Source organism: Phacochoerus africanus, chromosome 2, assembly GCF_016906955.1.
Source record: "Phacochoerus africanus isolate WHEZ1 chromosome 2, ROS_Pafr_v1, whole genome shotgun sequence".
NCBI lineage: Eukaryota > Metazoa > Chordata > Mammalia > Artiodactyla > Suidae > Phacochoerus > Phacochoerus africanus.
The window spans coordinates 49,504,690-49,527,843 of NC_062545.1; the positions used below are offsets into that span (position 1 = coordinate 49,504,690).

The following is a 23,154-nucleotide window of genomic DNA, read 5'->3' on the forward strand; positions in this document are numbered from 1 at the left end:
TCATCGAAATGTGTTACTTTGGAAACTTCTTTATGGCCTACTCCTTTTATCAGTAAGAAAAGTCCTTCATCTCTTTTAATGCTTTTTTCAATATTAACATTGTGACATCTCAGTATTGCCTATTAGCATTTGCTTAATATAGATCTTTCATCTCTTAATTCTCAGTCTTCTTATGTCATTGGGTATGAGGTCTCTTATAAATTCACTACTGGATTTTTATTTTTGTCTCCAGTATAAAAAATTCTTCACTTTAAACTACTGAATTTGGAACATTCTCATTTATTATGATTTCCATATGTTTAGAATTGTTCTTATTGTCAATATTTTTCTATTATCATATTTTCCAGTTGTAGTCCTTTTACCTACTATTAATTGGACTGATAGATTTTTTAGTTCTATTTTTTTTACAATTTTTCAAATTATATTATTTTCTACCTTTTTGTGGTCACCTTAACAGTGTTAACATAAATGTTCGAACATATTTTTCGAACATCTAGAGTTAATCAGTATCTCAAATATTCCTACAAACAAAAAAAGAGGCTTTTATTTTTCCCTGTTCCCTTAACAACTTTTATCTTTACCTTTTAACCCTCATTAATATGATTTGGAATTTTTTTTTAATTATTCAAATTTATCACATCTGTAGTTGTATAATGATCATAACAATCTAATTTCATAGGATTTCCATCCCACAGCCCAAGTGCCTATATAATGAATATATATTTAAGTGTTTAATAAGCATTTATTTAGACTTAATATATTTATTTGATATTCATGACTCCTTTTGTCTCATTCCAATCTTCTGGATTTCTTCTTATTATTGGTTTACATTGCCTAGCAATTCTTTCAGAGACAGTCTTAAGGTAGTCAACTTCAAAGTTTCTTTCCTTTCTAAAAATGTCCTTATTTCTGCCTCGACTTGAATAATAGTTTTGCTGGATGAGGAATTATACAGTTATTTCCCTTTAGAATGTTGAAAATAGTCTATTGTCTTCTTGCTTCCTGGGTTGCTCATGATAAGTCTGAGGTCAATTTGTTTCTTATTCTTTTGTAAGAAATCTTTCTTTTGATTCTGAGAGCTTTTACGATTTTCTCTTTATTCTTGATGTTCACAGATTTCATCACCATCTAATCTGGGGTGTGTGTGTGTGTCTGTGTGTGGTTTGTTTTATTTATCTTTCAGCTGGAGGATCTTGAAAGTTCTGAGAAATTTCCCCATTATATCTCTTTAAATGTTTCCTTTTCCCCAAATTTTCTTTTTTCCTTCTGAAAACACTTTAAAACAAATGCTAGAACCTCCGTTTCACCCATGTATTTTAAATCTACTTTCCATGTCTTAATCTTTGCTCCCAAGGGTCAGCTTTGGGTCTGGTTTTGATTCTGCCCTCGTTGACTTTCTTTATTTCAGATGTTTCTCACAGGCTCTAGTCTACTGCAATTTACACATCTTTTCTTTCCAATTACTTTCTGAAACCGTTTCTGCTGTCCCTGAGGATTTGGGGTGAAGAGTACACACGAGGTTTAAAGGTGTAAACTGTCCTCGGTTTGCGGATTTACACAACTTTCCAAGTTTGGTGATGTTTGTCAACAACACTCTCCATTTGCAAAGCAGGACCGAATGGGGGTTTGGCAAGGAGGAAGGAGCAGAACTGGATGAAAAGCTTGAGGAGGCAGTGAGTCTTGTGTTTGGAATGTCGAGCTGTAAAGACCCAGCTATTGTGGGAGTTAAGAGCAGACACACAGAGCCTGAATTAAGAGAGGATGTGAAACTAGAGGTCACCACAGTGGGTCCAGTAGCAGGAAGAATTGAGCAGGTGACCAGATATGAACCTGTTTACAAAAAAGGAGAATCAGAGTTTCAGATGTAAAAGTGGAAAGATCCCCAGTACTGCGGGAATCCAAGGGATCTTTGTGGGTTACCTATGTGGGATTTAGTTTCTATGGAAGAAGAGATCAAAGAATTCTGAGCCTAAAACATTAGAGTCACCTCCTTGTAGGAACTGATGTGACACATGTGGAAAATAACAGACTTCATTTGAAAATCGGTGTTTACAAAATTTGTATTTTAAAAAGACAGCTTAGGAGTTCCTGCTGTGGTGCAATGGGTTAAGAATCTCACTGCAGCTGCAGCTGCAGCCTGGCACCATAGGTGAAAAGGATTCAGAGATGCTGCAGCTGTGGTCACAATTGCAGCTAGGATTCAATCTCTGGCCCAGGAACTTCCATATGCTGCAGGTGTGGCAATAAAACAAAAAATAAAATAAAATAAAATAAAAAGACAGCTTAGCAAATATAATGTGTCAGTAGAAAAATCAGTTCAGTGTGTTTCATAATGGATTATCTGACTTTTCACAAGATAATGAAGCAAAATGTAGCTCCCTTCCTCTAACTCTCAGAATCATAGATTTTGCTATACCCTTCATACAAGATTACTTTTGTGAATTTAGACCTTTTTAGTCCACATATACACATTCCTTAGGTTAAGACAGCTTACCTCCATACTTGGAGCATTTTTTGGACATCAGTGAATATTTATCTGAGTGTAGTAAAATGCTACCGCTCATAGCAATGGGTCTTACTTCTCCGGTTACTGTGTATTTCCCCGCACCTACTGTGGCCATATTATTGTCCAGAGAGACATGAATTACTGCAATGAAAATGTCATTATCCTCAAACTATTCATATTATTTATATTTAAATTTGTATTAGAATTAAAGAGAGTCTTGGAAGTGCCAGAGTAACATACACAAAACAGAGCAAATTAAGTTTCTGTATTGAGACTTATTATTTTACTATTTCTTACAAAATTTCAGCGCATCTAACACCTAGCATTTAAACATTTCATCATTTTACATTGTTTCATATAACCCTGTATTGCTAATTTATAAATGGAGAAGGGATCGCTTTGTTGGCACATACAACTCGGATGAGATGAATGGATGGAAGACATGACAGGCGAATTAGAAAGTGTAACTAGTCCAGGAATTGAATGAAGGAGTTCTCTTTGAAATTCAAATCAGGATCAGGGACTACAGATCAAGAATGAGCAAAGTCATCAGTCTGCAGATGTTTAAACCTCAACTTTGGGAGAAAAAAATCTCACTATCTCAAGTAAAGAAGAAATCACAGCTGGTTAGAGCTTCTATATTATGACTGAAACAGGAGTCAAAGGATGAGGAAAAAGGTACTGGAAATCTGTGACTTTCTTATCCTGAAAGTCATCATCTTTGTTAGAACAAGCCAAAGTATTAAGTAGATTTAAGTACCAAGTGAAATAAGGAATCTCGGGCTGAGAAATGGCAACACATTTTCCATTCTACCTAAAGTAATGATGATTATATTCATAGTCAGTTGAGCACTTGCTATGTGCCTAGCCCAGTACTATACAGTATCTATAATTATCCCTCATCATTAAAGCAAACTGGTAAGATAAACATGGTCAAGTTCTTTTTACAGGATTAAAAGAACTGAAAAGCTAACCTAACATCTGGTGAATTTCAAAAGAATAAACAAATAATATTAATAATTTGGGCTAAACTTTTAAAAAGATGTTCTGCTTTAGCAGTGGATTGCAGTAAAGGGGGAAAGTGGGGAGGGTGTATTTTTATTTCTTTGTTATGAGTTTTTAATGATTTTTTTTTTCCTTAGCTCTATATGTTTTGCATTTTTCAATTTTTGGAAACAGCAAGACTGAAACTGACAAAGGAAGAAATTAGTTTGGTAACTGGTACTAGTTTATAAAGGCTTGCAATTTGGAGTTCCCATCGTGGCTCAGTGGTAACGAACACGACTAGTATCCATGAGGATGCAGGGTGGATCCCTGGCCTCACTCAATGTGTTAAAGGATCTGGCATTGCCATGAGCTGTGGTGTAGGTTGCAGACACAGCTTGCATCTGGCATTGCTGTGGCTGTGGTGTAGGACAGCAGCTGTAACTCTGATTAGATCCATAGCCTGGGAACTGTCATATGCCACAGGTGCAGCTGTAAAATCAAAAAAATTTTACACAAAGAAATTATATCAAATAGTGAAATACACAGCAGCCTTTACCAAAATGAAGCTGCTCCTCTTTGCAGACGAGTCAGTCACAACTAACGGTGGCAAATTTAGAGAGATTAGGTTGCCTACACAAGGAAAAATATTTCTGAAATCATGGCTGTCTACTGCCAGTGACTTGATTAGTTTTTCAAAATGATTTGATTGGGACACATATTTTAATGTAATAACACAGAGCAATGTATTAAGTACTTTAAAATATGTATGTTGTTTTTCTACTACTGAAATATACAAACCTCATTTTACACTTTTCCCTTATACTTTGAATGTTAACACTTGTATACAAGCAAAGTCATTTTTTTCCTTTCGAAAGGCTGTTACAGTGTAATCATAACATTAACAGATAAAACAACAAAGCATTATTGGTTAGGAAGGGAGGATAAAGAATATAGCCCAAAGAATTATGCAAGATGTCTGTAACTTAAATTAAACCAAAGAAAGGATCATTCCTATAATTATGTTTCAAGAAAAAAATTCAAGTAAAGCAGTAATTTTAATCTCTCTTGAGTTTAAATTTACATTCAGGCTTCTCCTCATAAAAAAATTGAACACACAAACGGAATTAGGACTTTTTTTACTATCACAGATATTGTGTACAACATCAAGATTCCAGGGCTTCTAATGTCTGTAAATAATTACTCTGTCATGAAGGAGAGATAGGTATTTGAAGTAGAAGCAGTGAGTTGGAGATTCACAACTTTCTGAAGGACACACCCCCACCATATTGAATGTGACTCTTTTGTGTTTGTTTCCACAGAGCATCTGTACAACCACCACTGCATTTTTGCACTTTTTTTTCCTGGCTTCATTCTGTTGGGTTCTGACTGAGGCGTGGCAATCATATATGGCTGTAACTGGAAAAATTAGGACGCGGCTTATAAGGAAACGCTTTTTGTGCCTTGGATGGGGTAAGCATATTAATATTCCCTTTTGTGCTCTTGTTAAAATAACTTTGAACACTTATGTAATGAATGAAACTGGAGAGTGTGATTCTCCCCAGGCTACTTTTCTTTATCTAATTTGATATGTGGAAGTGGAAATACAGGAGGCTGGTTATATTTACACTCCCTTAGCATTTGGACCTCTAGAAAAGGAGTGGCTATTGGACGACCACATAGCTAGTCAGTTGACAATCAACAGTGCCTACCTGGTATGAAATGAGATTTGAGGTATCAGACAGGAAATCAAATTGTTTCTGGAAATGCAAAATGTCTTATGATGTTCAAGATTCAAAACATGATGTGCTAGTCATCGTTAGTACTGGCCATGTACTACCCACAAGAAAACTTTAAGTTCCCACTGTGGCTCAGTGGTAACAAACCTGACTGGTATCCATGAGGACATGGGTTTGATCCCTGGCCTCGCTCAGTGTGTTAAGGATCTGGCATTGCTGTGAACTGAGGTGTAGTTTGCAGATGCAGCTCAGGTCTGGCGTTGCTGTGGCTATGGTGTAGGCTGGCAGCTGCAGCTCCGATCCAATCCCTAGCCTGGGAACTTCCATATGCAGCACCTGAAGCCCTAAAAAGACAAAAAAGAAAAAGAGGAGCCCATTTCAAGAGAGCTATTCATGTCATAAGAGAAAGCCATTTAGACCATGAATGAAACCTCACAGCTAGTCCATGGAGTCCTCAAAGGAAACATAAGATTGCTGACAGGCTGAGGATGATTAATTCTTCTCTATGAAACATTTCTCTCACATTGCCTCATAAATGGACATCTGGAAGATCTATGCATTTCAAAGGGCCAATTTTAATATTTAATTAGAATTAATAAATCCGTTTAGTTTAATTAGAATTAATTAGCTAGTTTGATTTATTTAAGAAACTAGTTTTAGAGGAAAACCAGGATTTTGTCATATTTGCCTTTGAGTTTCAAGACTTGCACTAAAAAAACTGGGGAATTTTGGACCAAATATATAACAAATGCCTAATGTGCCAGAAGGCTGGGGAATAGGTTACTAGGAGGATCCTGAAAAATTACAAATAAGTGAACTTATTACCATACCAGAATAATTCATGCTGGAAAAAATAGGACCAAGAACACAAAGATTATCCATCAGTTTTCAGCCAGGGCAGTCATGTCTGCACAGGCAAATGGGAAAACCACTAAGAAGAAATTGAAGAATGTAATGTACTTACACCTTCTTAAAGATTTTGTCTGGATTTCATGTTAAAGATCTCCTAAAGTTGGGCTGGTATTGAATCAGGTATTGAATAGATCCAAGAAATATAGTGTGCAGGTAAATGGGGACTTGCCTTGAAGTATAAAGAGTTAGGATTTTCAGGAATGTTATCTACCTTACCTAGCATTGTTACCAAAGATCTTGAGGGGAGAGTGCACAGCTAGTATCTAAGTTTACAGCTAATAGTAAACTACTCTGGGTAGTGATAAAGCTAAACCAATGGTTCTAGACCATCAGGACGTCTGTGAGTGGGCGGAATAGTGGCATATGAGTTTCACAATGGCAAAATACAACATAATAAATTTAGAACAGAATTTTTAATCTAAATTGCATGGAGTAAAGGCTATTACCTCTTTAGCTATAACCCAAAAGAGAATTCTTTTTCTAACAAACTTCATCTAATCAATCCAAAAAGTCAACTATATGAAAAAGGAGAAGGAAAAGGAGAAGGAGGAAAAGAAAGGGGAAGGAGGAGACATTATATATGTGTGTGTGTGTGTGTGTACATATATATACGCATGTGTGTGTGTGTGTGTGTGTGTGTGTGTATGCATGTATATACACACACAGAGAGAGAAAGAGACCAGCACTTGTTAAAAAAAAAATAATGGTATACCCCTGGGAAGTGCTCTCCAAAGTTCCTGTCATTAAGCTTCATGAAGAAAATGATGTCAATTTGGAAGGGTTCCTGGAAGAGAACGGTTAGAATAAGGGAAAATGATAGGAAGAAAGAAGGTTGGTAGAGGGGGACACAAGATGATTAGTTGATGAATTTTTCAAACTGAAAAGGCACAGTCTTCCTGAAAAGAAGGCATGCCCAGAACTTAAAAATAAAAATTAAACAGCCTCTATTAGACTGAACCCCATTCACCAGAGCACAGGGAATTTCCATTGAATGTAAGGTGAGCATGATTCATGGAAACATAAACTAATTTCAGATGTCAGGTTGGAATTGGTGCAGGGGTGCTGGCACTTGAATCCCAAGAAAGACTGAATAGTGCTTGGAGTGATACCTACCTAGAGGTTTATGAAGAAAAATGGGCATGTATTTTCTGACCTTCATTAAGGATTATTAAAGCAGGACAAGCAGGAAGCCTAAAAATCAGTTCTTGAGGGCCCTTAACCCTGTTCCTACATTCTTGTTATTGTAAGTAAATCATAAAGATAGAATTAAGTGACAAGTTTATTTTTCCTGTCTTATTATAAGTACAACTTGACAAGGATCAATATGAGGCCAATTGAATGTTCCACTTCTATTCTATTCCGTCACACCAGAACATCATTTTTTTTTTCCTTTCTGACTTTATAACTATAAATTTCCTTTATAACAGTGTAAACCCTTAGGGGAAAAACATCTTAAAACATATACTAAATCTCTGTTATTAGGTTCCTTTAAACTCATGTCAAATGTGGTGGTCACCTAGCAACATCTGAGAAATGTGGTGAGATAAAAACCCAGCTGTCGCACTCATATTTTTGTACTTGAAAGAAATTTTGTAATGGAAACGTATTTTATGAAGTGATTCATGTGAAGGCAGTTCCTCCAATTTCAGCACTCTGAGTTTGTGCTAGCTTTGCTTCAGCCAGTCTGCACAGTGCTGGTAGCTGACTGTGACATGTGACAATACTTTTTTTGCAGGTTTACCAGCATTAGTGGTGGCCACATCAGTAGGCTTCACCAGGACGAAAGGATATGGCACTGACCACTAGTAAGTCCATCTACAGTGATAAATCTTGTTTATAATTAATAAATCATCAAATATGCTTCATTAGTCTTGGCTGGCACTGCTGATGGCTTGCACTTTGTCATTGAGTCATTAACAATGGTAGAAGCCACATTACTGAGGAATGATGTAAGGTGGCTTAAATGCACAAAAATTAGGAATTAAATGCTGCAGTGCTGTTCAGAATTCTTCTTTCAATTTCCCATTTCTTTGCAAGACCAGTGTCTTTAATCTCTAAAATAATTTCAATATTTACTTTGCAAGTTCAATGTCAGGTACATTTTTTTAAGAACTGGATAACTCTTGACATGTTTATCTTTTAGAATATGATGCTGATCTGAGCTTCTGATTTCACAGGTGCTAATATGTATTGGTATCAGCCAAGTTTTGTCATGTTAGTTCAAGTTTTGTTGCTGTTAGAGTAATATATTAAAACGTGTTGATTGGGGAATCAATAGACTCCACACTAGAAAAATGCCTGGACTATGGAAGGAATTAGAAAGGAGAGAACAGGATTTGGTATCAGCCCATCCTAGTTAGAGCTGTAATACTGCTCTACTCTATGAGAAGAGTTACAAGTAAAGCTTATATTAATATTTAACATGTAAAACAATGCACTTGCACACTTTACATCATCTGCTCTTTCAAGTTGAGGAGATGGCTGAGAAACAGGGAAAGAGATGGGCATCTTGTTAGAAGCATAAGTTTAAAACAGAGATGCCCTGTTTAATTGTGCTCAGGCCTGAGATAGGAATCACTGCTAATTAGGCCCTCTGGGGAGTCTGTCCAAATGGAAGGTGTGCTAGGAGGCATCACTTCACCTGCCTGGCTGGAAGAAACTTCCAAAGAATTGAAAGAACTTGTGTCAACAGAGCACTCGTTTTTCTTATGCAGTCCACAGTATGGAAAACCTCCCTGATAGCATCGTTGTCTTGAAGCTGTTACTTCTCATAACAGCCTGACTCTTTTTGAAGGGCACCAGGTTGGGGGTATGGCAAGAAGTAGGATTATAGATGACATGGCTCCAAATTTTGAGGAGCGTGTGATTAAAACCGAATACCAAACAAGGAGGAATGTATCAGTTTGAAGATTAATTTGCACAAAAATGTAGTAGAAATTTAGTGGCTGTCTCAGGGAGACCAAACAGAAGTGTGCTATCAGACCGAGGGTTCTTTCTCCAAGTATTTAATTTAAAAATGGACATTAAATTGTCAACCCCAAAGTAGGAAAATAGAATTTTATCTATCCGCTATCATGGCAAAGGAGGGATAACTCGATGCAGACTTTGAATCCACCTGCAACACACACGCACACACACACACACACACACACACACTCATTTATAAAGAGTAACACTCACCCTATTAAGTGTCTAGTTCTGTGAGCTTTAACAAATGAGTAAGTCATGGAACCACCACCACCACCAATGTAGAAAAGTTCTTAGAACAGAGAGAGAAAAGTTACTGTTTAACTGTTGATTGTCATTCCATTTTGGAGGCAGCATGCTGATTCTGGGGACTGAGAAGTAATATTGAAAGGGTCAGATGTCAAAAATAGGTGCATGAGGCGATGTGCATGGCTCTGCATTAGCAGGAAGACAGGGTCCCCACATGCTTTCCTCTCATGGACCCTCCTGTATCAGACATGCCCTCATGGGCAGCCGGCAAAGCTCCAGGGCCCAGCCCCGTGCCCTCCGAACAATCCTCTGCTGTGAGAGGATGAGTGTTCTTACCTAAATGGTTACCATCTCTCCATCAATGCAAACCTGCTTCTCTGGGTGAATCTAGTAATTGAAACAAACACAGCTGCACTTATTTTTATTCAAAATCTTATCTTTCATGATTTTTTAGTAGTCTGGGAAAAAGTAAAATTAGAAGGAAAAAAGCATGCAAAATGTAGATTATACATTCTGAGCTATAATGGCTTTTAAACAAATTTCTCCCACTATTTCAATGGCCTCAAGGAAGAACAGGTAAATGGCACATACAAGACTCTAAAAACAGGCTCTTTTTGCCTCAAAGTAGATTTGAGCAATTCCATAGTGGATATAAGGCAGAATTTTACGAAATTTAAGTAATAGTCACCATTGTACTGAGAGTGTAAAAATCTCACTGCGTGAGTAATTAATTTGTCTCAAGCATTTTAACTGCCTGACAGTAAGGCCTTATAATAAAAGTTTATTTTCTGTGAGAGTTTTATAGTAGTTCTTACTCATGAAATGTTCTAATTTTAGCTTTTTTCTGCATCTTATGCACTTTAGAAAAAAAAACTACAGACTTTTGAAATAGGCCAAAATTCCAAGGCTAAATGCATAATTCCAGTTATTCGTGTCATGATTTTGTGGTTTAACACATCACTAATTTTTGTTAGTTTTTATCTGATGTTATTTTCAGCTGCTGGCTCTCTCTTGAAGGAGGACTACTGTATGCTTTCGTGGGACCTGCAGCTGCTGTTGTCCTGGTAACCACCGAAATCACCTTTAGTTTGTTTTCTTCCCAAAGGAAGTCTACTTTGTTTCCATTAGAGTGACACTTTTGTATTTATTGTAGAGAAATTCTAGAGTTCAATGAATCACAACTTAAATTTGAATATAAACTGCTATTGTCTTTTATTATGATAAAATAGCCTTATCTTGACACCTGAAGAATATTCACTGTAGGAGTGTGGGATTTTCCTTATAGTAATTTCACATTTGTGAAGAAATTTGAGTACGTTTCAGTAAATTCTTCCTTGTTAATACATAGAATTTCATCATTAACTATTATTTCGTCTTTACACTATTCTATATGATTTAACATAATTATTAAGATCTGTTGACCTTAATAACTGTGGCTGCTACCAAATATCAGCAAGAAAATATATGTTCATCTGTCAAAGTTTCTCAACCTCAGTGCGGCAGGCATTTTGAATGGAACATTTCTTTGTTGTGGGTGTGTCCTGTTTGTTTAACACCACCCAGGCATCTACCTACTAAATACCAATATACCTTTCCGTTGTAACAATCAAAAATGTTCCTAGACACTCTCCAGTGTTCCCTGGAGGTAAAAATTTACCCCCACCCCATTAAGAACATTCTGCCATATGTTGTACACAAGAGTTACAAATTTTTCTTTTTTAAATCACAAAATAATTCCCTTCCATGCTTATTTATTAGAACACGAAAATTTCCCACTAACTTGCCTTTCTTTCTCTCTCTCTGAATTTATTGATTACAAATCTTTCTTATCTAATAAGCCTTTGAAAAAAATGGAAGAGAGAACAGAAACAATCTGAATTAAATACAAAGATCCATTTCACTCTGCAATTAGATTCTAATTAATGAGTTACCTTTTAGTTTCTTACACAATTCATTCAATAAATTGGAAGTTAGTGATATCTTTCTTAATAATTCTAGGTGACTTTTCTTCCTTTAAAGTTTGTTCTCCCTCTTCTAAACTATAACAAGGAGCAGAAACTGTTTGTGATTCACAAGAAAAAGAAAATCTAGGCATGAGTGTTAGCAAGAGCATAGGGATACTAAAACTATTAGAACACATCTTTTTCTGCTGCATTGAATTTTTATTTAGTGAATTGGATTATTTCCCTAAACTACTAGGTTAATATCCATATAACCCTAAAATGAAGAAACAAAGAATCCGTGTATAATTGAACGACCAAAATATGATCTTTGGAGTGATGATGAATTCCCTCATGATTAAATTGTAGATTAATATAATCCATGAAACACACTTTCTTTTAGTTCAAATAATAGGAGTGCAAAGATGAGTAAGCTTTCTCTTAATTAAATGCTATCTTTTCAGGAAGGTACAAAGAGTGACACCTTCTAATTCCCCACCTAACAGGCACTTTGAATCTTCCTTACACCAGTAATTAAACGGATTTTAGCATTATAGTCCATCTGGCCAAAGAGTATTCAGGAAGTGGAATTTTCTTTTTAATTAACTAGTCATCTTGCTTCATTTAAAACAAATTTTCGTAAACTACTAGTTCACTGTAAAGGCTTCACCATTTGCATTGGGAGATGAACCAAGATTCTTTTGACCATGGAGGGTAAGAGGCAGGAAGGCAAGAAGGAGAAAATATTTTTCCTTGATTATCTTGGTTTCAGCATTATACTGGATTCTTTTATCAGGAAGTTCTGGTAGGTTAGAGAACCGTGGGTGCTTTTCATAATAAGCTGCCACAAATAGACCACAGCTATCTCTACAGCTCTTTACACTTTTACTTAAGAAAGACAAATACGAATGATTTCATTTTAGTTCTATTATGCAAAAGGCCTTTTAAGTGGGATAAGAGAGTCTCAGAAAGAAAATACTGAGAAGTGTTCAATAGAGCATGTTACAAAAATTAGTGTTAGTGTCCATCTTAATAGATACTCTTGAGTTGAATGGGCTTTCCCCTTTGTCCAGGAAAGCATGGCGCATGAAAATGCTCCCTACTCCCTGGAGAAATGGCCACACGGTGTGATGAATTGAGGCATTCTGTTCTCCTAGCTGAGGCAATAACGAATCCTTAGCAGTTTTCACTGCCCAGTTCACCCAGCCTCACACTGCCAAACTCAAAGTCTTTTCGATTCACAGACAGAGGGCAAAACTCATTTAGCCAATTTATTTTATCCAAGTATGACTCAGAGAGAAGAATGCCAGATTCACGTAGTATGGCAATTTAAAAGTTAAGCAATCGAATCTTTCTTTCTTTTTCTTTCTTTCTTTTATTAAAGTATTGTTGATTTACAATATTTCTTCAATTTCTGTTTTACAGTGAAGTGACCACATCACACACAGTTCCCTGTGCTGTTCAAAGCAACTGAATCTTAATTTCCTGAGTGTTAACTGCACAGCATAGAAATTAAATGTGCTTCCTATACTTTAAAACATTAAAGCAACACACCTATTCAACTCACTAGACTCCTTGAAGAGATGAACACTAACACCACTATTAAACTATTCCATTTTTCTTTATGCACATCTAAAATATTTGAGAAGTGCTTCCTATCACTACCATCATGAGGATATAATTCTGCCAAGGTTGTGAGTTGATAAAAGTGGGTTTTCAAGAGAAACAGGGACCCGATTCCCTTCAATATCATTGAAAGGCCAACCTTTGTTTCTATTTGACAGGTCAACATGGTGATTGGCATTTTGGTATTTAATAAACTTGTTTCCAGAGATGGAATCCTAGATAAAAAGCTCAAACACAGAGCCGGGTAAGCTGCAATTGGTGGATTTTGAATGGTCTTTACCAGTGCACCCCATACTCCAATTTCAGATTACCAACTGCATTTGACTGTGCCTTGGATTTTGTTCCTGACACACTGGTGTGTATGGTATATTCTGCGATTCAGGTTTCCGACGGGCTATTCTTAATATGTGTGGTGAAAAATCTAAAAATAACTAAAAAGATCATTAAGAAAATTTGTATTTGTTTGTGCATGTTGATTAAATATTGAGGCTAAAAATATTTGTCCTTGGGTGAGGGTTTTCAAAGAACTCCTAGTTTGCGTCACAAAGGACAGGAGGGTAGATTGAAAGCAACTTCATTATGGGATACAACTGAATCAGGACAAGCAAACCGTAGTAGGGCAAAACTATTGTATTTTCTTTGATGAATTGTACATATCAGAAAAATTCTTTACTTGAAACAATCACATAAACACTGTTATCGTATATATTCATTTTTTGACATTTTTAGTATAACTTGCTAGAAAGAGTTATTCATAATTTTTCCTTACACATTTTAACCACTTACAAAATTTAGAAAAGCATCTCCTTTAATTTTACTGTTATTGTAATATCACCATATCTAATGGCTTAATAACATTTCATAAGCAGTTTGATAGCAGCTTTTTAAGGTTATGTCATTACCTCATGTCAATATGTAAGAACTTAAATGAAATATTAATCCCTTTGAACTTCCCTTTGTATCTTTTATTATAAAATGTATAGCTTTTCCTTTCTGTTGAACTGTGCGTTCATTCAAAACTTACCCCACAATTGTTCTCATTTCTTTAATAATGTATGGTATTCTTTAATAGCCATTGTATTTGATCACTACTGGGGGCATCTTAAGTCTTTTATATATTTAAAATCTGTGTAATGATTTATACGATTACGTAGTCCAGGCATTTTTTCCCCCTAGTAAATGACTAGGTTTAATGGCTTTCAGTATAAAGTTGGATATCATTCTTATCAAACATTAGAATTGCAACAGTGTAATAGAAACATTGGAGTTTCCTTTCTGAGGGGGAAGCACTTCCCATTTAGAGATTTTTTTTCACTTCAGATGAGTCTCTAAAGCAACTTTACATAGGAAGAGTTGAACTTGTACAGACACTCAGCATTCTATACCATTCGGACTTAAACATTATTACTGGCTAATCTGCGTGTATGGTTGAAATTGGAACAATAGCTACTTTAGTTATTCCTGTCTAAACTAATCATGTTAGAAAAAAATTATTCATACTGACTACTGGATATAGAAACTTGATTCCTCCACTAGTGGTATGAACTTGTATAATTACTATTTTTAGTTAGGACTAGTGGTTAGGATAAAGCTTTGCAGTAAGAGTGAAAGCCATGCTCAATATTTAGCTTTGCAATTTTCTAGCTGCAAGTATCTTTGGGCATGTTATTTCATCTTTCTGCAGCTCAGTCTTCTCACCTGTAAGATGGGGCTCTTAATAGAGTATATGAAATACAATATGTATAAATCATTCATTAGAGTGTCTAGCAGATAGCAAGCACTCAATCAACAGTCAATGGCTATTGTTGTGATGGGTGAAATGAAGAAGCCAAGCTGGATGGTTGTTTGCAAAGGACCCTGAGTTTCTGTCAGTCAAGCATCCATGAGTCTACCATTCATGACACTGAGGTCAGGAAAAGAGATGAGGTTATGAGAATGATCATAATGCTAAGGATTTATTAAATGCAATCAGTATTTTTTCTCATTGGGTTGTTTTATGTGTAATATTCCGTTTGATTCACATAGCTCTTTGTAAGAGATAACACAGGTTTAGGAGAAATGACATATTATGATTTAGAAATTATCCATTTCAATCTACATATTTTAAAACTTATATTTCTAAAAATATCATTAGATGTTACATCTGTTTTACTGGAAAAACTGAATCAAACAAATTTGGTATTTTTGTTTTGTTTTGTTTTTTTCTGGTTCAGAGGCCACTGCTGGAGAAATAGAAATGATGTCAATGCAAGTTTTAAAAGCAGAGTACTGGTTACTGTCCAAAGCAGAAAAGACCTATTAACAAATTAATGACTCTAGGCTTTACATTTTTTTCTGTAATAACAAACTGCTATTTTAGCTTAAGTGTGTATAGATTGAAATTTGCTCTCTATTCCAAAGTGTGATTGCATGAATTTTTTAGAAGATATGAGTACTTGAAGCTAATTTTTAGTTCACAGAAAACCAGTAAAGCCTGTAATAAAGACAGACTTCTGTGAAGAACAAATAAACAGAATTACCTAAAGAGGCATTGGGCAGGAAGCTAATTGATTAACCTAACAATTGATCTCCCTAATTGTAAATATTGACCATTTCATGTTGTTTGAATATAGATGTATAGCAAGCAGTTCTTTTGGTTTTTTTTTTTGTTTTTTTGGTGCACCTTGGCATGAGGAAGTTCCCTGGGCCAGGGATTGAACCTAAGCCACAGCAGTGACAACACTGGATCCTTAACCACTAGGCCACCAGGGAACTCCAGCAAGGGCTTCTTTTGAAATATTATTATTTAGAATCAAACAATACCATAATGTTCCTCCTTCCATTTTTTGTTGCTTCTTTGTTTCCTTTCTTATCATCAGTTATTAGAAACTGCCAAGCATATAGTTTCTGCTCAATAAAGATTTATAAAGGAATGAGTCAATGAATGGTCAATAAATTATATAATAGTTTTACAAGTTTTGTAATACCTAAACTATATTAACTTTTTCTGATATATAAAATATAGTTACCAAGGGGGAATTTTTTGCAAATATCAACACATCTTATATAAAATGATAATTGGAAAGAGTGAAAATAAGATAAAATAATGTGTCATTTTAGAACATCTAAAGTGTTTCATTTTCTCTTTTTTTCTGCCATGAAATTTTCTTATCTACTATTGTAAAATATACACTGTTGAGAATACTGGTCTAAGCACTCTTCTGGAGGTAGCTTCAGACACACTGGCATACCCATGGAGGCATTCACAAATCAAACCGGGTAGACTGTTATTATTTATTATTTGGAAAAGTCTGGAAACCTATGGCTAGTACACATGCCCTGGTTGAATCAGTAAAGTGATTTACAATTATATTCTCTACCCCACATCTAACTCTAAAAGCTTTGATTTTTCTCATGGGGTCTACTGATCAATCTGCTTAATAGCTTTCAGATTGAGTTTCTCATCCATGTGCAATTCACCAAAGAGTGCACTGCTTTAAAAGAAACCAGACATTCTGAATTATGAGCCCCTTATGACTTTCTGTGTTCTGCCATTTTAATTTTACACATGGGAATACAGGTCCACTATAATATTTTTTAAAGAAACCCAGGGGGCAAACCTATATTTTAGACACATCACATGGGAATTGACAAGAGAAGTTCGTCACAGAAATTATTTCCAGGTGTTTTGAAATGTAATTCAAGTAATTTCTTCTTAGTTTTTCCTAATAGGATTATGTTCTAATAACCCAGTCATTTTCTTTTTTTTAATGATTTTTATTTTTTCCATTATTGTTGGTTAAGCCAGTCATTTTCAAGGAATGCTTTTCTAAAGCAAAATGTGTAAAATGTAGAATGACTTTGCTTCTGTGAGATTATAGATTGAACCTGAATTTACCTGCAAAGTCCTCTGGATTTGAATAGGCCATTTAAATGCTATTAGGTTGGAGTCCATGACAAATTGCTCAGAAAGAATATTTTGAACTTAGTGACTATTTATGGTACTTTATTGAAGCAGAAAATGATCACTCTTTTTATTATCAACTAATATTTCATCAGCTTTCATCAGTTCCTATATTCAGATCATCCTAAAATACAGACAGTACATTGATGCTATAAGAAATTTCAAAATATGAATATGTTGAGGTAAAGGCCACATCTTCCACAATGACAAAAAGCCCAACATCCATATCTCCCTATATTGAACTACTGAGATACATGATTACATTTCAGAAGGTTTTAATTGATATCATGTGCCTCTGTAAATGACAGTCTTTGAAGCTAGGAATGCTTACATGTTTGATTATCAAGGGTCTGCATAAAGGGTTTTCTCTGTATGTCCACACAAACACTTGCTTTTGTTTAACTCAATGTGTTGGGCAACTTTGACCTGTAGACATGAGGGCCATTTATAGTGTAAATAATGGAAATATGCTTTGCATGTAACAAAGGCCGATATTATTAGGAGGTAAATGTTACAAAAATAATGTGTAGTATAAATGCATCTTTAACACAACCCAGAACAGTCTTCTTCGATAAATATACTTTTCTGCATGAAATCATATGTAAAAGCTAACTTGCAGCAGCAACTTTTTTTGGTGACAATTCAATATTTTGTTCTTTTTGTGGGTGTTCTGTTTGTTTGCAGTCAGATGAGCGAGCCTCATAGCGGTTTGACACTCAAATGTGCCAAGTGTGGAGTAGTTTCAACAACAGCTTTGTCAGCCACCACCGCCAGTAACGCCATGTTAGTCCCAATCATTTACATCTTCTTGTTACAAATCTTTTACCGTGCATGTGAGAAAATGTTATGATGGGAAAAAAAAAAAATCATGTTTGCTAATATTAGAACCAAGAGCATCCTTAAATATTTATAATTCGCAACAGCTTTCATAACTATTGTGGGATTGTCTATTAAAAAATAAATAAAACTCTTGAATGTTATCTGCTTTGTGGTTTCCAAGTTAATGGTCTTGGTGCCACATACAAGAATGCTTTGTTGAATGGGCGTTCGGTTATCACCTTGGGGATTCAAGCAGCTACGTAATGTTGCTTCTTCTGTGTCCCAACAGGGCGTCCCTTTGGAGCTCCTGTGTGGTGTTACCTCTACTGGCTCTGACATGGATGTCAGCGGTTCTGGCCATGACAGACAAACGCTCCATATTATTCCAAATACTTTTTGCTGTGTTTGATTCATTACAAGGTTTCGTGATAGTCATGGTCCACTGCATTCTTCGGAGAGAGGTGAGAAAAATCACTCTTGCAAGAGAGGAGAATGATGCTTAGAAGAGTCTTTTCCTTGTTAATATGATATTTTCTTTTTAATAACTTGATCTTCAGAATAAAGCTGGTCTATTTTAGAGACAGTTGCTTGGGAGTCAAAGCTAAAGGGAAATGTTAAGGCCAAGTTTCAGGGAGCTCCTTGGACTCTGGAAATGACAGGTTAAAACAGATGGGGTGGTGCAAGGGAAAGCACAGCCAGAGGTGCCAAGAGCCAGGGAGACTGGGTTCAAGAGAAGCTATGATGCAATCATAGGTGTAGATAAGTTGGCATTTCTGTAAAAGGTAATACAATTCTCTTTCTTAAAGCTCTTCTCTAACTTGTGCTTCTCCACGCAGCTTAACCCCATTCTCATAACTTAACTAATTTTGTTTTAGATAGAAAATGTTGAAGATGAATGAACAGTTCTTTTATCTGTGCTGAAGTGCTATTAAATTACTAAAAATAAATCATTTTGATATGGATGTTTATGCTCAGAAAATACCAAAAATGGACATAGTGGAATGTGATGGCCAGTAATTACCCCCAGGAACTGTAGATTTATAATCACAGCTAATCACAGCATTTCTCTAGGTCCTGGTGAGGTTTGTTGGCAGCAGTGAGAGAAAGAAGTCATCCTTCATGAGCTGAGACCCTTACCTGCACCACATCCATCCAGATCAATGACACAGTTCAGACTTGAGTTGTTTAGGGATAAAATATTGTTTTCTAACCTGTGCAAAAATTATTCTGAATGCTTGCAAGCACTGCCACAGTGTTTACAAGGTTTATGAGTCATTTTAGCATTTACTCTGGGGACAGTAGTGACTAAAACACACAGTGACACAGTGCCACGCTAGTAATTTTGAGAAAATGGTCTTCACTGTCATTTCGCATTATCTAGCTTGTTTGAAAACTTTATTGTGATGTGCACATTGCAAAAAAAACACATGAGTCTCTGGGTATGGGCCCCCTAGCTTTTATAGTGATGTGTGAAGATAACCAAAGGTTTTTACCTTGTTTACCAGATGAGAACAATATTTCTGAGTTGCTTTAGAATGATACAGATGTCGGCAATAAACTCACATGTGTATTCCAAGAACATCATATGATGAAACTCAGTGAAAAGAGACGAAAGGTGGCTTCACATTATAAGAGGAAGGGGCTATTTCATCATTTTAAAAATCTGATTTAGCTCACAGTTGCCAAAACATCACAAATTTCTACCTAGAATATCAGCATTAAAAATCTTCCAAATGTTGAATTTTTATACCAAAGTTGAGTAAAGTTAAAAGGAAATTGAGCTAGGTTCTTCTCCAGCCATATCTTGTGAGCCTTCTGTATTAATATTCTCTCATATATTTATGGAACAAAATTGTTTGATGTGAGTAGACACATATGTGTTTTTGATTGATGATTAAGGGTGAACAGTGTGGGTATTAAGCAAGATCATGATTTATCTGCATGTGATTTTCAGCAGATATTAATACTTTAGGTGTTAAAGAGGAGAAAAATGTCCCATTTTTAAATGTCTCTCTTTTTTCTTCAGAAATAAGCTCTCTAGAAAGCCTTAGGCTATGATCAAAATATTCAGGTTTTAAAGTGACAGTATTTTGTTAGCTTATTATCAGATTTGTGCTGCTTACATGAAGAAAAATATTTGGCACAAAAATTAAGTTTCATCAGAACTTTTTCATACTTGCTAATTGGACTAATAATTATAAAAAACATGATTCAAGGATTATTAAACTGAACCATATAATAAATGCTTCAGTTAAATATCTATAAATATATTTTCTATATTATTGAAAAATAAGAATATGAATATTGGCCCTGTTATTGTTTCATTTTCAATGTTTAGTTTAAATTGAATAATTTTATAGCTGATAAGCTAATAGCAGAGTGTCATGTCTCACATCCCAACACTGAAATGGAAAATTGCATATTTGGTATTTTTGCATTGACCCTTAAAAATATCCTGTTAACGTTGCTATAAATACACAGAGCCGATTTCAGTCATAGGCAAATCTCTTGCAGAATTCCTCAGGGGAAATTGTTATTGAAAAACCAAAAGAACCACATTTCAATTTTTCAGATCCCAAAACCACATCATAAGGATTTCTCACTGAGTTCATAGAAATTCTTTTTGAGCTTCTAAATGAGTATTGCCTGACACTAGCAATGGGTCTATCTAATGTTACCTGTGATCACACTGCCTCAGCATTAACCACAGTCCAGGAGAATAAAGCTTCTCTCCATAGCCTTGATTCTCCTGTGAACAAACATTTCATAAAAATACACCAAAGCAAATGGACTCAACAGCGTCTCGTAAAATATTAGGTAATGACTCAGATTTATGAATCTACTTGATAATTCCATAGGTGATCCTAGGAATGCAGTTTTATCTCTACTGCTTTTTTGAGTTTAAAATATTATTTCACAATAATTCAAGATAATTTGTATGGACTTTTTCTTTCTTAAAAATATATAAGCAGTTAAAGAATTTTTCCTTCAATTTAGAGAGACTGAAAACAGATAAATGTATTTCTATTTCTAAGTACTTTATTACATAGTAACATAAATTGGTTGTTTTTAGTCTTTAATGATTCATCCAATATGAATTCAAAAGGCTTTACACTTATTTACTTTTCCAGTCTTCTGTGAAGTAGGTGGGTGTACACAGGGGAAGAATAGAGCCTTGCAATTTAAAGAAGAAAAGAAATGGAATATTGTAACTGTGGCATTTGAAATGTGTATGGGATTTAATTCATTTAAAAAGTGGCTTTGCTTTCAGTGGGTCTGATTTTAAAACCAAAATTAGTTCAAGTCAGGAGGGAAAGAGAAGTGATCACTCTGGTACCATCTCAACTCAATTATATTCCACTTTTTATAAAAAGCAAATTGATTATTTGCCTAGAAGTTTGCTGTGACCTCTAAAGCTGATATCATAATATTTAAATTTCATAAAATGTATATTTTTGAAGTACAGTTTCTTCTTTTGAAGTTCCTTTCTCTTTTGAATTCCTTCAGCAGATGTCATTTACAAAAGAGAAAACATGAAGAGGGAATAATATTTTTAAAAAAAATTAAGCCATTTATCATAACACATTACTTCCAGCAACAAACCTAGATCTTGGAAGCTAATACGTGTAATATGTAATAAGGCAGAATATAACACAACAAATGCAGTGTCTTTCTTCATGTATCTATCATTTATCTTATTTTATTTTTTTTATAGCTCCATCCAGGGCATATGCAAGTTCCTGGGCCAGGAATTGAATCCCAGCTGCAGGTGGGGCAATGCCTGATCCTTTAACCCACTGCTCCGTGCCAGGGATCAAACCCTCACCTCCGCAGTGACCTGAGTAGCTGTGGTCAAATTCTTAACCCACTCTGCCAAGCAGGAACTCCATATATCCATCATTTCTTGATTAGAACTCATTTGCATTAAGCACATAACGACATATCCTCTATTTACTATTCTCCACATTGCTATGGAAATTCTAACTACACAAGAGTTATGAAAGCTTTGAAATAGTTCCTGTTGCTAGGAAACCACTTCCTTGGTGTCTGCACATTCTTCTCATCTTTCCTGTCTCTGGCTGTGCTTGGCTCTAAGACAATCGTACAGCTTGATGTCAGAGGGGGGAAAATAACAAGATTGTGGCACAAAATAAGCTACAATAAAACCCTTTCACTAAAAGGCAGGAAAAAAGGAAAGTGCTTAAATGGATAATTTTGTTGTATCAGTATGTGAAGCTCCTAGGGCTGCTCTGTAGCATCAGTAACAGGGCCAAGCTCCTCTTTTCTCTTTCCTCAGCACTGGCAGGAGGTCTAGGCTGCACCAGATGAGGTCCCAGAAGCTTCATCCAAACCTGGGAAGCAATTTTGTAGCAAATGCTTAAAATAAACATGAACAGTTTTTTCTTTCTTTCTGTTTCTCCCACTTCCCTGTACCTTTTTTTTTCTGTCAACTTCCCATTTCATTTTATTATCTCCATAAAATATAGATAAAATTATTTACAAGCCCATGACAATGACTATATGTAGCAGCCAGGCATCCTCCTTAGCTATCTAAAACAATAATCTCACCCAAATAAACCATTTTTTAAAGAAAACGGAAGCCACTCGTGGTGAAGTAACTGAACAGCAATTTGAAAAGAGGTCGTATTGCATATAATAAAGTTCAGATGGAGAGTTGCGTGAATCTCGCAGCTTGATTTACGAGAAACTAGGTAGGACTCATTACTACGGGAGGTACATTGTACAGTCCCCTAAGGAGGGAGGGCAGAGGCTTCAGGGGTCTTTGAATATGAGTGAGTGGGTGGGTGATAGGAGGCTTCAGAACTTAACAGGGTCCTGAGGGGAAAATGGGGTGTAGGATTAAGAAAGTGAAACTTTCAAGTTGAAGAAGATGGAGAGAGGGTTCTGGACCTATAGCTTCCCAGAAATGAAGGCTGTGGTGAGTCGTGGAGAGCAGATTCTCCTCTGAGAACACATGACACATGTGGAGGCATAAAGCAAGTGATGTCATCCTGGACTCTGGAGGAATTTGATTTTTTTTTTTTTTTAATGGCTGTGACTATAGCACAAAGAGAAAGATAATATTGATGACCTTAATGCGTGAGGGCACACGCATTAAGTGATGTTTTAGAGCTTTCTCCTTTGGGTGCTCATGGGTATTGGTGAGAGGACACTGTGCATCATGAAGAATAGATTTTAGACAGTGAGTGAGTAGCCCTGCATAGGCAGGGTCAGAGTTCTCATCCATGTTCAGAAGGAAGTTGGATTAAAGGGAGAGGGAGATGGGTTTCTCAGAGCTCCATCTTTGTCAGGCTGAATTAAAGCTACCAAAAGAAATACATTTAAAGATTTTTTGGCCTTTTTTTAAAAAAAAGACAAACAATGTGTATCTGGAAATGGGAGAATGGATAAAGGTACCACAATAAAGCTGGATTTTAATAGAAACAGAGGGAAGGAAGCACAGAGACT

General features: G+C 35.8%; 1 protein-coding gene across 3 annotated transcripts in view; it reads left to right on the forward strand.

Annotated features, from left to right (window-relative positions):
* Positions 1 to 23,154, forward strand: part of ADGRB3 (adhesion G protein-coupled receptor B3) — a 732,417-nt gene that overhangs the window by 666,819 nt on the left and 42,444 nt on the right. For 2 of the 3 annotated variants that reach the window (XM_047760010.1, XM_047760000.1), the window contains 6 exons: positions 4,813 to 4,963; positions 7,877 to 7,946; positions 10,355 to 10,421; positions 13,082 to 13,167; positions 17,551 to 17,649; positions 17,975 to 18,146. In XM_047760010.1, the coding sequence (XP_047615966.1) occupies positions 4,813 to 4,963; positions 7,877 to 7,946; positions 10,355 to 10,421; positions 13,082 to 13,167; positions 17,551 to 17,649; positions 17,975 to 18,146 (645 nt within the window). The remainder of the gene's footprint in view (positions 1 to 4,812; positions 4,964 to 7,876; positions 7,947 to 10,354; positions 10,422 to 13,081; positions 13,168 to 17,550; positions 17,650 to 17,974; positions 18,147 to 23,154) is intronic. The other variant, XM_047760017.1, reaches the window with a different exon arrangement.